At 59.4% G+C, this 11,449-nt stretch overlaps 5 protein-coding genes across 5 annotated transcripts; 3 read left to right on the top strand and 2 right to left on the bottom strand.

The window, feature by feature from the left end:
• Positions 1 to 25: 25 nt before the first annotated feature.
• Positions 26 to 958, top strand: SPRG_05838 (hypothetical protein; the record flags this gene model as incomplete). The annotated part of the gene is made up of 3 exons (XM_012344418.1): positions 26 to 341; positions 396 to 743; positions 798 to 958. 3 exons carry the CDS (start codon positions 26 to 28, stop codon positions 956 to 958), a joined length of 825 nt encoding a protein of 274 aa, XP_012199808.1.
• A 205-nt stretch (positions 959 to 1,163) lies between these two features.
• On the top strand, positions 1,164 to 2,501 carry SPRG_05837 (hypothetical protein; the record flags this gene model as incomplete). The annotated part of the gene is made up of 5 exons (XM_012344417.1): positions 1,164 to 1,494; positions 1,538 to 1,649; positions 1,872 to 1,900; positions 1,948 to 2,307; positions 2,350 to 2,501. 5 exons carry the CDS (start codon positions 1,164 to 1,166, stop codon positions 2,499 to 2,501), a joined length of 984 nt encoding a protein of 327 aa, XP_012199807.1.
• Positions 2,502 to 4,119: 1,618 nt separating this feature from the next.
• Positions 4,120 to 5,899, top strand: SPRG_05836 (hypothetical protein; the record flags this gene model as incomplete). The annotated part of the gene is made up of 6 exons (XM_012344416.1): positions 4,120 to 4,485; positions 4,565 to 5,124; positions 5,177 to 5,214; positions 5,265 to 5,334; positions 5,385 to 5,536; positions 5,588 to 5,899. Exons 1-6 carry the CDS (start codon positions 4,130 to 4,132, stop codon positions 5,897 to 5,899), a joined length of 1,488 nt encoding a protein of 495 aa, XP_012199806.1. The 5' UTR covers positions 4,120 to 4,129.
• A 127-nt stretch (positions 5,900 to 6,026) lies between these two features.
• Positions 6,027 to 6,532, bottom strand: SPRG_05835 (hypothetical protein). The gene has a single exon (XM_012344415.1). The coding sequence runs from the start codon at positions 6,492 to 6,494 to the stop codon at positions 6,045 to 6,047; it is 450 nt and encodes a 149-aa protein (XP_012199805.1). The 5' UTR covers positions 6,495 to 6,532; the 3' UTR covers positions 6,027 to 6,044.
• A 333-nt stretch (positions 6,533 to 6,865) lies between these two features.
• On the bottom strand, positions 6,866 to 10,713 carry SPRG_05834 (hypothetical protein). The gene is made up of 2 exons (XM_012344414.1): positions 8,585 to 10,713; positions 6,866 to 8,525 (listed from the first exon to the last, which is right to left on the bottom strand). Exons 1-2 carry the CDS (start codon positions 10,695 to 10,697, stop codon positions 6,904 to 6,906), a joined length of 3,735 nt encoding a protein of 1,244 aa, XP_012199804.1. The 5' UTR covers positions 10,698 to 10,713; the 3' UTR covers positions 6,866 to 6,903.
• Between the last annotated feature and the right edge of the window lie 736 nt (positions 10,714 to 11,449).

Below are 11,449 nucleotides of genomic sequence, written 5' to 3'. Positions count from 1 at the left end.
CAACTACAAGTACTTTGACCGGGTCATGGCGTACCTTCGCACAGGCGTCTTGGACGTCGACGGCCTCTCCGAGTCGGCGATGCGCCAGCTCGCGTACACGCTCCGGGTGCTTGGCATGGAGTGGGTGCTCAAGCCGTCGGTGGGCTCGCCAAAGCGCTCGTCCCGCCGCGCCAGCGCTGCCTCGAGTCGCACGAGTACGACGCCAACTTCAGGTGCCAAGCGCGGCAACCCATTTGGCAACATGAAGCGCGACGACTTTGAGTCTGGTCCCGCCCCGACCCCAGGCTTGGGTTTTTCGTTTGGGACGACAGCGAGTGCTGCGCCCAGCGCGAGCTCTTCGAGTACGTACCCAGTGCGCAAACATTTGTGTACGACATCGCTGACATGACTTTTAGGTGTGCGGACCAAGGTCGAGGCGAGTCGACCAACAATTGTTGCTGCTGTCGAGAAAATCCGGCAGCAAGAAGAGCAGCGCCGCCTGGCCACGAACGTGGTTCTGGACGAGTACCTCCGCACGGCAGCGACCATTGATGACGACATTGGGGTGCTGCAAGCGGCGCGGCAACGCCACAACACGATTCAGAAGTTGACGCAAGCGCAAGCCGCCATTGCCGACGATGCGATCCGCCTCAACGTCGGCGGTACCCTTTTTGAGACCAGCCGCGCAACACTCTTGGCCCTGCCCGACTCGTACTTTACCGCGATGCTTTCCCAAGGCCACTGGACGCCCCGCGAAGTCGACGGTCGACAATTTGAACCTAATTGTTTCTGGTCCTCAAGAGATGTATCATTATTAGGCGCCTACTTTATCGACCAAGACGCGACGTATTTCGAGTACGCTCTGGATGCACTGCGCCAGGGCTCGCTCAACACCAAGGGGCTTCCTCCCACAGCCCTCCAGCAGCTCCATTTACTGCTCAATTACCTCCAGATGGACTCGTTGATGGAGGCATCGTAGCTATCCTTCTTTATCATCCAAGACTGCAACCTTTTTTAGTGTTATGGTGTTGGGGATAGGGACTCGTACATAAGAGCAACTTCAAGCAAAAGCCCTTGGCAGCGTTTTTGGATGTTTAGAAGCCATAGAAGAGACGCTGCTATCCGGCGTGGCCGTTCTTGTTGCCAGTTGTCGGTTGGTCCATGGTTTCACATTTACCAAACCGATGGTGTTGGCAGCGACCTACGCAGCAACTCTGAAAGAGCTGCGAACGCTGCGATGCGATGACTCAACCAAGACGGCGGAAATCAACGAGGCCTTCACGGAAGTCGACAAGAGTTTAGCGGCTTTGCTCAACGAGCTCCAAGAGCTCCAAGCGTCCGAGGCAACCGAGAAAGCGCGGCTCGAGACCAACGCTGCTGTCGCGCCCAAGACCATCAAGCTCAACGTCGGTGGCCGCGTCTTTGAGACGAGCAAGGACAATCTTTTGCGGGATGCAGACTCGTTCTTTTACGCGATGGTGACGAGCGAGACGTGGCAGCCCCGCGCACGGGACGGTACAATTCAAGTCGGTGGCTTCGCGTCTTGAAAGTGCTGTAGGCGCCTACTTTATTGACGGCAACTACACGTACTTTGATCGGGTCATGGCGTACCTTCGCACGGGCCATTTGGACGCCGACGGACTCTCCGAGTCGGCGAGAAGCCAGCTCTTGTTCACATTGCGGGCGCTGGCCATGGAGTCCATTCTTCCAACCCCACACCCCTCGACAGGAGGGGATTCTCCGTATGGCGCCGCACCCGCCTTTGGCTCTAGAGCCCGATTTGGCTTTCGAGGTTCACCCTTTGGGGTGGCACAAGCAACGGGCTTTGCAGGCCCAGCGTTTGGTTCCGCTTCCGCCAGTACTTTTCGAGCCGTACCACCCGTCTCTGCTAGCAGCAACGACAGGGCATCGACCATCCCAGGTACGCTGCCTCCCGACGCATGAAGGTGTACCCATCGTTCTTGCTAGTCGCAGCCTCGACCACGACCCTCGCTGCCACGCTTCAGCGTATTCGACGAGCGGAAGAGGAACGCCAAAAGGGTATGAAGAAGGTCACGGACGACTACGAGCGATCGGCCGCCGCTATCGAGGCCGAGATTGCAGCGCTGCGTACGGCGCAAAATCGCCGCAACACGATTCAGAAGCTCACGCAAGCCCAGGCGGCCATTGCCGACGACACGATCCGCCTCAACGTCGGCGGCACTTTCTTCGAGACCAGTCGCGCAACACTCTTGGCGCTACGCAGCGGCGCGGCGTTTTGCAAGCAGCCCGACACGTTCTTTCAAGCGATGCTTTCCCAAGGCCACTGGACGCCCCGTGACGACGACGGTTGACCGATGCCCTTGGTTGAAAACGCTCAGGATGGCGTAGGCGCGTATTTTATCGACCAAGATGCGCGGTATTTTGAATATGCGCTCGACATGCTGCGCCAGGGCACGCTCAACACCAAAGGGCTCTCAGCCACGGCGCAAAAGGAGCTTCATCGTCTCCTTGATTTCTTGCAGATGAAGTCGTCGTCTTGAGGCCACACTGTGACCTGCTCATAGTTGTGTTCTATAAGAGAAAGATGACCGAGGAAAATAATGCACCCGTCATGATCGTATGAGCAATGACGGGCACGGACGAGTGCGCGAGCTTGAGAAATCGCTGGGCGCCCGCACTTGGAAGATCAATATCCGCAGTCGATTCCGATCAATTGAAGATGCCCTTGTCCAAAATAACGTTACCGGATCGATGTTATACACCAGAGACGTGGCAGCACCCACGCACGACGGTACCCATGGCACACGTCGTACAGTATTGGTTGTTGGTGCATGCAGCAGGTTTCGTGACCTCGACCGCCCGACACGAGCTCTAAGTACGCCACTGCTCTCTGCGGCATCAGTAATAGTATACTCGACTTGATACCAAGACGTGCATGCAGCGAGGACACCTTGCTCCCGTGGTGCAAAGCAACTGCCCGTGGTCAGATGCCAGTTGAGAGCCATATAACATCGCTCCCACTTGTAGTGCGAGCTGCGAGGTTGAAGTCACGAGGCGCATTTCGCCAGGTCGTTTTCTGTCCTTGGACCAAGCGATCTTGGCTTTTTTTCATGAATTGCGATGGACCTGATCAGCCGGCCGCGGGTAGATCTGTCTATCTCGACATCTGTGTTTCCAACGGCAAATCAAAACGATTATGGTCTGGGGCAAGTTGCCCAAGGCAGCCCCCAAAACGGAGTAGACATTTTGGGCCCCAAAAGTGTCCTAGCACTCTGCTGGTGCCTGCGCATGACACGTCCCTCCCACGCGACATCTTCGCCAACCAGACAGTGCAGCCATCTTGGCCCGAACAAAGCGACCGCTGGTGCGCTAACTGTACACAATCTGCGTGTCTAAATCCGGGGTGTAGATTCGTTGTCGGAGGCAGCGCGTCGAGACACGGTGTTGGGGCAGTTGCAAGAGATTTTTGAAAAGTAAAAGCAGCGCATGCAGACAATATAGGAGCTTTCATTAGATTTCACCGAGGTTGCCGCAGCAATCGGCGCGGACTTGACGGAGCTGCAAATGGCGCGCAGCCTTCGTATAGCGCTCGAGGTCCTGGGAACGGCGACTGCGCAACACGCCAGCGACACAATCCACTTAAACGTGGGCGGCACGATCGTTGAGAGTTGCCGCGAAACGCTGCTGACGCAACCAGGCTCGTACTTCTCCACGATGCTTTCCCAAGGCTACTGGCGTCCCACCATGTCGATAGTAGCCTTTAGATAGTTGTCTAAGATGCGAGACTCTGTCGTAAGCGCCTACTAATGTAGTACTTCATTGACCAAGACCCAACGTACTCAAAATCCCCGCTTGATGCGTTGCGCCAAGGAGAGCTCACCGCTGTCCATCACAGTGTCAATCCTTCAACTACAGAACCTGCAGATGCAGACAAACCAGTACAGATAACACGACGTATTTGTATTGGAATTTTTTGATACCAGTGTGCACAGTATTGTCAGATACAATTGTACGACCACGACGTGCAACCAAGGACACATCGAGTGGCGCGTCACGCGTTTATTTTGGCATCTGCCACATTTAAATCGATTTCCGGACTTAACCGGAGGGCGCACTTGACCGACCAGGCCAATTGCTTGGCTTTGAATCCCAATACACCTTTGCGACCATGAGCTTTAACTTTGGCGGCGCGGCCGGCGGCGCGACGGGCTTCTCCTTCGGCAACACGGCCTCGGCGGCTCCGGCGGCCGGTGCCACGACGGGCTTCTCCTTCGGCAGCACGGCGTCCGCGGCGCCGGCGGCCCCGGCGACTGGCGCGACCACGGGCTTTAGCTTCGGCGCGGCCGCAACCCCAGCAGCAGCGTCGACGACGGCGCCTGCTGCTTCGACCGGCTTCTCGTTCGGTGGCAGCACACCCGCAGCGTCGACTACGCCCGCTGCTCCGGCCGCTCCGGCTACGACTGGATTTGCCTTTGGGGCTCCGGCGACGCCCGCCGCCGCCAGCACGACGACAGCCCTCGACAGGTTTCGCCTTTGGTGCTGCAGCCCCTGCGGCAGCGTCCACTGAAAAGCCCTCGACTGGCTTCTCGTTCGGTGGCGCGAGCACGCCTGCCGCGACCGCAGAAAAGCCTGCCGCCTCGACAGGTTTCTCGTTCGGTGGCGCGAGCACGCCTGCCGCGACCGCAGAAAAGCCTGCCGCCTCGACGGGCTTCTCCTTTGGGGGCTCGAGCACCACGACAACGCCTGCCGCAGCGACCAGCGCGGCGCCTGCGACGACGGGCTTTTCGTTTGGTGGCTCCACCGCTCCTGCGACGCCGGCTACCACGGATGCGAAGGCGCCTGCGGCGACTGGCTTCTCGTTTGGCGATGCGGCCAAGACGGCAACGCCGACTGCTACGCCCGCGGCGACGACCGGCTTCTCGTTCGGTGATGCGGCCAAGACGGCGACGCCGGCCACGACAGAGGCGAAGGCGACGAGCTTTTCGTTCGGCGCAACGACGGACAAGCCGGCGGCGACCCCCGCGCCGGCTGCTGGTTTCTCGTTTGGCGCGACCGCGGAAAAGGCAGCAGACGACAAACCGGCGGCCGCGAGCTTCAGCTTTGGTGATGCCAAGACGACGACGGACGCGGCCAAGCCGGCCGATGCGAGCGCGGCGGCTACGAGTACGTCCCCCGTTGTTCGTGGGCAACGGACCTGACGTCAATCTTTCTGTAGCGGCCCTGCCCGCCGAGTACAAGGACAAGACGGTTGAGGTACGCAAACCTCATGTGACCACGCCATGCATCGATGTATTATGCACTAGGACATTATCAACATGTGGAGCGAGCAGTTGGAGAACCACGCGATGGCGTTCACGAACGAAGCTGTGCGCGGTGCGTTCTCGATACCTTGATACGAAAAGGCGTGACATCCTACTCTCTAGTGAGCCACTGGGACTCGGAGCTCATGGAGAACCAAAAGAAGCTCGGGGACCTCGCGGTTGACGTCCGCCGGCTGCAAATGGCGCAGAAGGAACTCAACGCGAACCTCGACACAATCAGCGCGTACCAGCTGGAGCTCGACGCGACGCTCGAGGTCGAATGAAACGAGGTGGTGACGCTGTGGTATCATCATTTATGATGTTAGACGCTCGAGTCGAGCGTGGACAAGCTCTTTGAGAACCACCGGCAGATTCCCGACACGGCCGACATTGAGCGCGAGCAAGGGCTGCAGCTCTCGGTGGACATTGACAATCAGCTCACGATGATGTCGACGGCACTCAAGGAGACGATCGACCGGCTCAACCAGTCGCAGGCGCAGGAAGACGAGAGCGCGAATCCGATGGCGCAGATCCTCAAGGTCCTCAACGTGCACCACAACTCGCTCGTCTGGATCGACGGCAACGCGACCAAGCTCGCGACCGACATGGCCTCGATCGCCAAGAAGCTCCAGCAGTAATTCCTAACAATCTCTATCAACTAACACGTTTTCCTTTCGCTTGCATCTCGACGATTCCAAGCATCTAGAATCCAAGCACCCAAGAACTCAAAATCTGGAGTCCAAGAATCCAAAATCCAAAATCTAATGCAGGAGAGAGTGTACATTACGACAGCGACGACGCGCCTTCGACGAATGCAAGCACCGACTCGTGGAACTCGGTCACGCCCTGCGCGGCCAAGTCGAGCTTGGCGATCGTCATGTGCTCGTCCAGGGCGCATTGGACCTCGGCGTTGCACTTGAGCGGCGCGCCACACGTACAGGACTTTTTGAGGTTGCCACACTTTGTGCACTTGAAGTTGGCGGGCTGGTACGGACACACGTGGCCCTTCTTGGGCTCACCGCAGCGCGAGCAGCGGTAGTTGCCGCGGTTGAAGCGTGCGTCGTGGGCCGGCGTCGCCTGCGCTGGCGTCTCGGGTGGCAGAAACGCGCTCGCTTGCGGTGGCATCATGTTCATCTGACCCGCAGGCGTCGGCGACGGCATGCCATTGCCGCTCATCACGAAGCCGCCCATGTAGCCGCCCATGTTGCCAGCATAGTAGTTGCCTTGGTTCATCCTCCGCCGGTCCGCGACTTTCGCCCGTCCTTCCAAATGACCATCCGGATACAGGCGGATTGGAAAGTTCGGCTTTTGTTCGACAACGACCACAGCGGGCCGTCGTCGCCACGATGGTAGCGCCATCGATGGAGCCCAGGAGCCTTCTTGCAGTCGTGCAAGTCATCATGCGAGTGCTTCCACCTCATGTCGGCCTTGGCTATGAACGACTGGCGGATATCTCGGAGAGATAACGGGTGGGCCATGTTGCGCCGGCAGCGGGCTCGACCGAGCGCATGGACCGTGACGTCGAGAGCAAACCGCGATATCTCACTGTGGCAGTGCATGGGTGGCAGCCATTGCCAATGACAGAAGATCGCAACACTGTCACATGCTCCTACTATATATATTGCTGTTTGTCATCGCCGGCTTAGCCTAATCGAGCCTGCTTGGCCAGCTGTGCAAACGCACTCGCATCGTTCGCGAGCAGCTCGCTCGGGGGTCCGTACTCGGCCACGCGACCGTCGGCCATCACCAGAATCTGGTCGCTGTCCAGAATCGTGTCCAGACGGTGCGCAATCACAAGCAGTGTCACGTCGTGACCAAAGCAGTCCTTGATGGTTTCTTGGATGAGCCGGTCGGACGCCAAGTCGATGCTGGCCGTGGCTTCGTCCAGCAAGACGACGCGGCTCTTGCGCAACAAGGCGCGCGCGATGCAGAGCAGCTGTCGCTGGCCCACCGAGAGATTGCCGCCCTTCTCGGCGACCTCAAACTCAAGAGTTGAGATGGCGTCGCCCAAGTGCACTTGCTTGAGCACGCTCCAGAGCTCGTCGTCGCTCGAGCCATTGGACGGGTCCAAGTTGAAGCGCAGCGAGCCCGAGAAGAGGACGGGGTCTTGCGGGATGATGGTGAGCCGCGACCGCATCGTGTGCAAGTCGATGGATGCGAGGTCGACGCCGTCGATGAGGATGCGACCAGAGGCCGCCTCGACCATGCGGAAGAGCGCGACCATGAGCGAGCTCTTGCCCGAGCCCGTGCGGCCGCAGATGCCGACCTTGGCGCCAGCCGGCACGGTAAACGACACGTCTTTCAGGACAAGGTTGAGGTGGTCGCGGTACCGCATCGCGTAGTGGTCAAAGGTGACGACGCCTTGGGCTGGCCACGACGCGTCGACGGTCGTCGTGACGGCTCGTGTGTCACCTTCGGTCTCGAGGCTGTTGTACTCTTCGAGGCGCTCGACGGACGTCATGATGTTGTCAATGAATGAAAAGAGCATAGTCGTGCGCGAGAGGAAGGACGACATCTGCGACGCATACGTCAGCGCAAGGCCGGCGGCGGCAAGGCCCACGGACGCCTTGGTCGCAATCGACAAGAAGGCGACGCCGGCGATGATGGCGGCCGAGAGCCAGTCGAGACGCATTTGCAGCCAGCGGGTTGCGACGCGATAGATGAGGAAGAAGCGCTGGTTGTAGTCCAAGGCCGCGCGGCTTTTGGCGGCAAAGACGCTGCTCATGCGGAAGGCGCGGATCGTCGAGAGACCGTTGATGGTCTCCGAGATCAAGTTGACGACCGGTGACCGCGTCGTCGAGTCCATGCGCTTGAGGTCGCCAGATGAGACGTTGTAGTAGACTTGAATCTTGTAAAAGAGGTATATCAGCGGGAGGTACAGAATCAGAATGAACGGTGACGTGGCAGCACACACGAGTGCGACGGCGAGGATCTGAAACAAAAACTGCAGGAAGAGGATCCCAAAGAACGGCAGCTGCGAGTCGACTTGGTCCAAGTCACTCGAGAACCGGTTGAGGATGCGTCCCACCGGCGTCAAGTCGAAGAAGGTGTTGACGGGCGCGCTGAGCACCTTGGTGAAGAGCCGCTGGTGCAGCGACTTGGAGCAGAGCAGCACAATGAAGAGCACGTAGACGCTGCGGCCCCAGACGAGACCAATCGAGACAGCAGCAATACCAGAGTAAGTCCACGCGGACGAGAGTTGGCCCTGCAGCGACTCGTGCGTGGACCAGTAGCCCATGAACCAGTCGAGGATCGCGAGCGACGCTTGGGCCAAGCCAAACGACAAAAGATGGTCGCAAACACAAGGAGCGAGTTGCAGCCACTCGAGCCAATGTACGTGGCGTACGTAGAGCCCGAGACGGCTCCGATCTGCCGCGCCTCTTTGGCCACGAGCACGCCATCGGTTGTCGCCGCCTCCGTCGTTGCCACCACCGACTTGACCGACGCGACATCGTCCTCTGTCTTGGCATGCTCGGCAAAGCTCTGGAGGTCCGGAAACTGCGCCTTGACCGCATCAAACGGCCCGTCCGCCGCGATCGCGCCGTCCACCAAGACCACGACACGGTCCGCGTGCGGCAGCAGATGGTAGTGACTGTTGAGCACCAATAACGTCGTCTTGCTCGCCAAGAGACCTTGCACGCAGTCCCGAAACACCGCGCCCGCCACGTGCACGTCCAGCGCGCTCAGCGGGTCGTCCAGCAAGTAGATATCTGCCTCGGTCCGGTACATGGCGCGGGCGAGACTCACGCGCGCCTTCTGGCCGCCACTCAAATTGATGCCGCGCTCGCCAATCTCGGTGCGGTCGCCGTCCGGCAGCATGCGCAAATCGGACGTGAGCTGGCAGGCCGAGAGCACCGCGCTGTACTTGGCGTCGTCCAAGGCGTCGGCAAAGAGGATGTTGTTGCGCAGCGTGTCGTGCTGGATCCACGGCTCTTGGCTGACGTACGCGACGTTGCCGGTGACGTGGCAGGTGCCGCGCACTTGGTGGATCTCGCCGAGGAGGGCCGAGACGAGGCTGGACTTGCCGCTGCCGACAGCGCCGACCACGATCGTGAGCGAGGCAGGAGCGAGGTGGAGGTTGATGTTGCGCAGCGTCAACGGAAATGACGGGTCGGCGTCCGTGGACGGACTCGCGTGCCACGTAAAGTCGCCGTCCGTGATCGTTACGCTGGGGGTGTCGCACGTGGGATTCGGTGTCGGCGTGTCCAAGGTTGCGCCCTCCACTTCGTCGCTCAGAAGGAACGCACCAATGCGATCGCACGATGCCTTGGCCTCCTGGATGAAGAGAATCGCGTTCGAAAAGGTCATTGCCGGCAGCCGCGCCACGTTCATGTAGGCGAGCACGGTGAAGGCGACATCGACCGTGAGCGCGTTGCCTTGGGCGACGTACGTGAGCAGACACAGAGCGAGGCAAATGACCGGTGCGATATTGAGCGCAATCGTGTTGAAGACGCGGCGACCGTGGTACTGCTTGAGGAGCACGAGCTCTTGGCCGCGGACTCGCGCAACCTCGGCCTCGAGGTGCGCCTCCCAGCCGTACATCTTGACGACGCGGACGCCTTGGAGGAGCTCGTTGGTGAGCTTCACACGCTCCGACTGCACGTTGAGGAGCGCGCGGCGCGTGTCGCCGACGGTCTTGGCCGAGAAGTACCCGAGCGCGAGCATGCCATACATGAAGACGCCGCCGACGAGGCCGACGAGGAAGCCCATTTCGAAGCCGATCATGAGAAAGATGGCGAGGACGGCGACGGGCGAGGCCCACGTCCACGCACCGAGGAGGTAGCCTTGGAAGACGCGCTCCGAGTCGACGCTGGACAAGGTGACAATCTCGCCGGACGACATAGCCCGCTTGGCGAATCCCGAGAGCTTGAGGCTCTTGCGATAGACGACGTCCATGATGATCGTCTTGGCGTTGCAGCCGAGGTTGGACGAGAGGTACTGGCCAAAGTCAATGACCGTCACCGAGACGAACGAGAGGATCGTGAGCAGCGCCGCGAGACCGTAGCCGGATTCGAGGCCGAGCGACGTGGGCTTGCCTTGGATGTACTGCAAAAGCGACTTGATCACGATCGGCTGCAGTAGCATCAGGAACGAGTAGACAAAGTAGAGCGCGATCGTCAAGATGGAGTCGCGCGCCATGGACCGCCAGAGCGCCTTGTGGAACGCTGGCTGTGGTTTTGTGAGCTCCTTGGCCCACTCGGCATGGACAAGCGCGTGAAGACCTTCGGCCGAGTCGGCGTACCGAACGGGCCAAATGTCGGCTTCCTTGAGCGGCGACGACGCGCCTTTTCGGATGAGCGCATCCATCCACGAGATCAAGACGATCGAGACCCAGCTCGCTGTCTCCATTGGGTGCTTCTCATCTTCCGTGTTGACCTTGGGCTCGTCGCTCGTCTTTGGCGTCGCTGCCTCGACGTAGACGTCATCCAGGCTCATGGCGTGGTGTCGCTGCTGCAAATCTGTGACTGGCACTTGGACTTCGTGAACCGTCTGGGTCCAAATTGCACTTGCAACCTCGGAACAGCCGATCCGTCACCCAATGGCGGCCAGTCGTGGCGCCAAACAATCCGACGTGGCATCGGCTCGCGCCAAGGACGTTATTCGCCGTGCTATTTGCGGAGGACGACGACACGTGCGTATATGTATTAGAGTACTGGAGGCTAGGACAGGTACCATCAACGCCGCCACGGACGAGCCGACGATGCTAGTTGAATGCAGCGGCTTGTCTCTGAAACGGCTTCTTGACGTCACGATGAACTTCTGCAGAAGGACTCATCAATGCTCCGGCTGAGTCTCTTTTCACATCAAAATCTATGCGAGCCGATCGGGTTCGGTTTGTGTGACCTGGAGCCTGCTATGTTGTAGGCCTCGAGCCTGGAAGAGGTTGCTCGCTTTACCCTGTCAAGCAACTCGATGCCACAGAGCTCTGCCCACTGCCTACCGTGCATTCCATTGTGTATGCTCATCAGGTGTGGGTTAGGAGAGATGTTGTAGGACGAGCTGGAGTGCAGCGGCAAGGATCAAGCACCAGAGCGTAAATCTTGGCGCCAATCCAGAGTTGCAACTCCGATTTGAAACAGAGTACGGTATCGGTGGTGCTGTCGACGTCGCAGCATCCAGAATCCTATATTTTGGCGTCATATTCCTTGGTACAAGTACACTACAGAGCTCGATGGCCGTTGACTCTT

Source organism: Saprolegnia parasitica (assembly GCF_000151545.1).
Source record: "Saprolegnia parasitica CBS 223.65 unplaced genomic scaffold supercont2.18, whole genome shotgun sequence".
In the NCBI taxonomy this organism is placed as follows: Eukaryota; Oomycota; class Saprolegniomycetes; order Saprolegniales; family Saprolegniaceae; genus Saprolegnia; species Saprolegnia parasitica.
The sequence above is the reverse complement of the archived record's forward strand: the minus strand, read 5'-3'. Positions and strand labels throughout refer to the sequence as shown.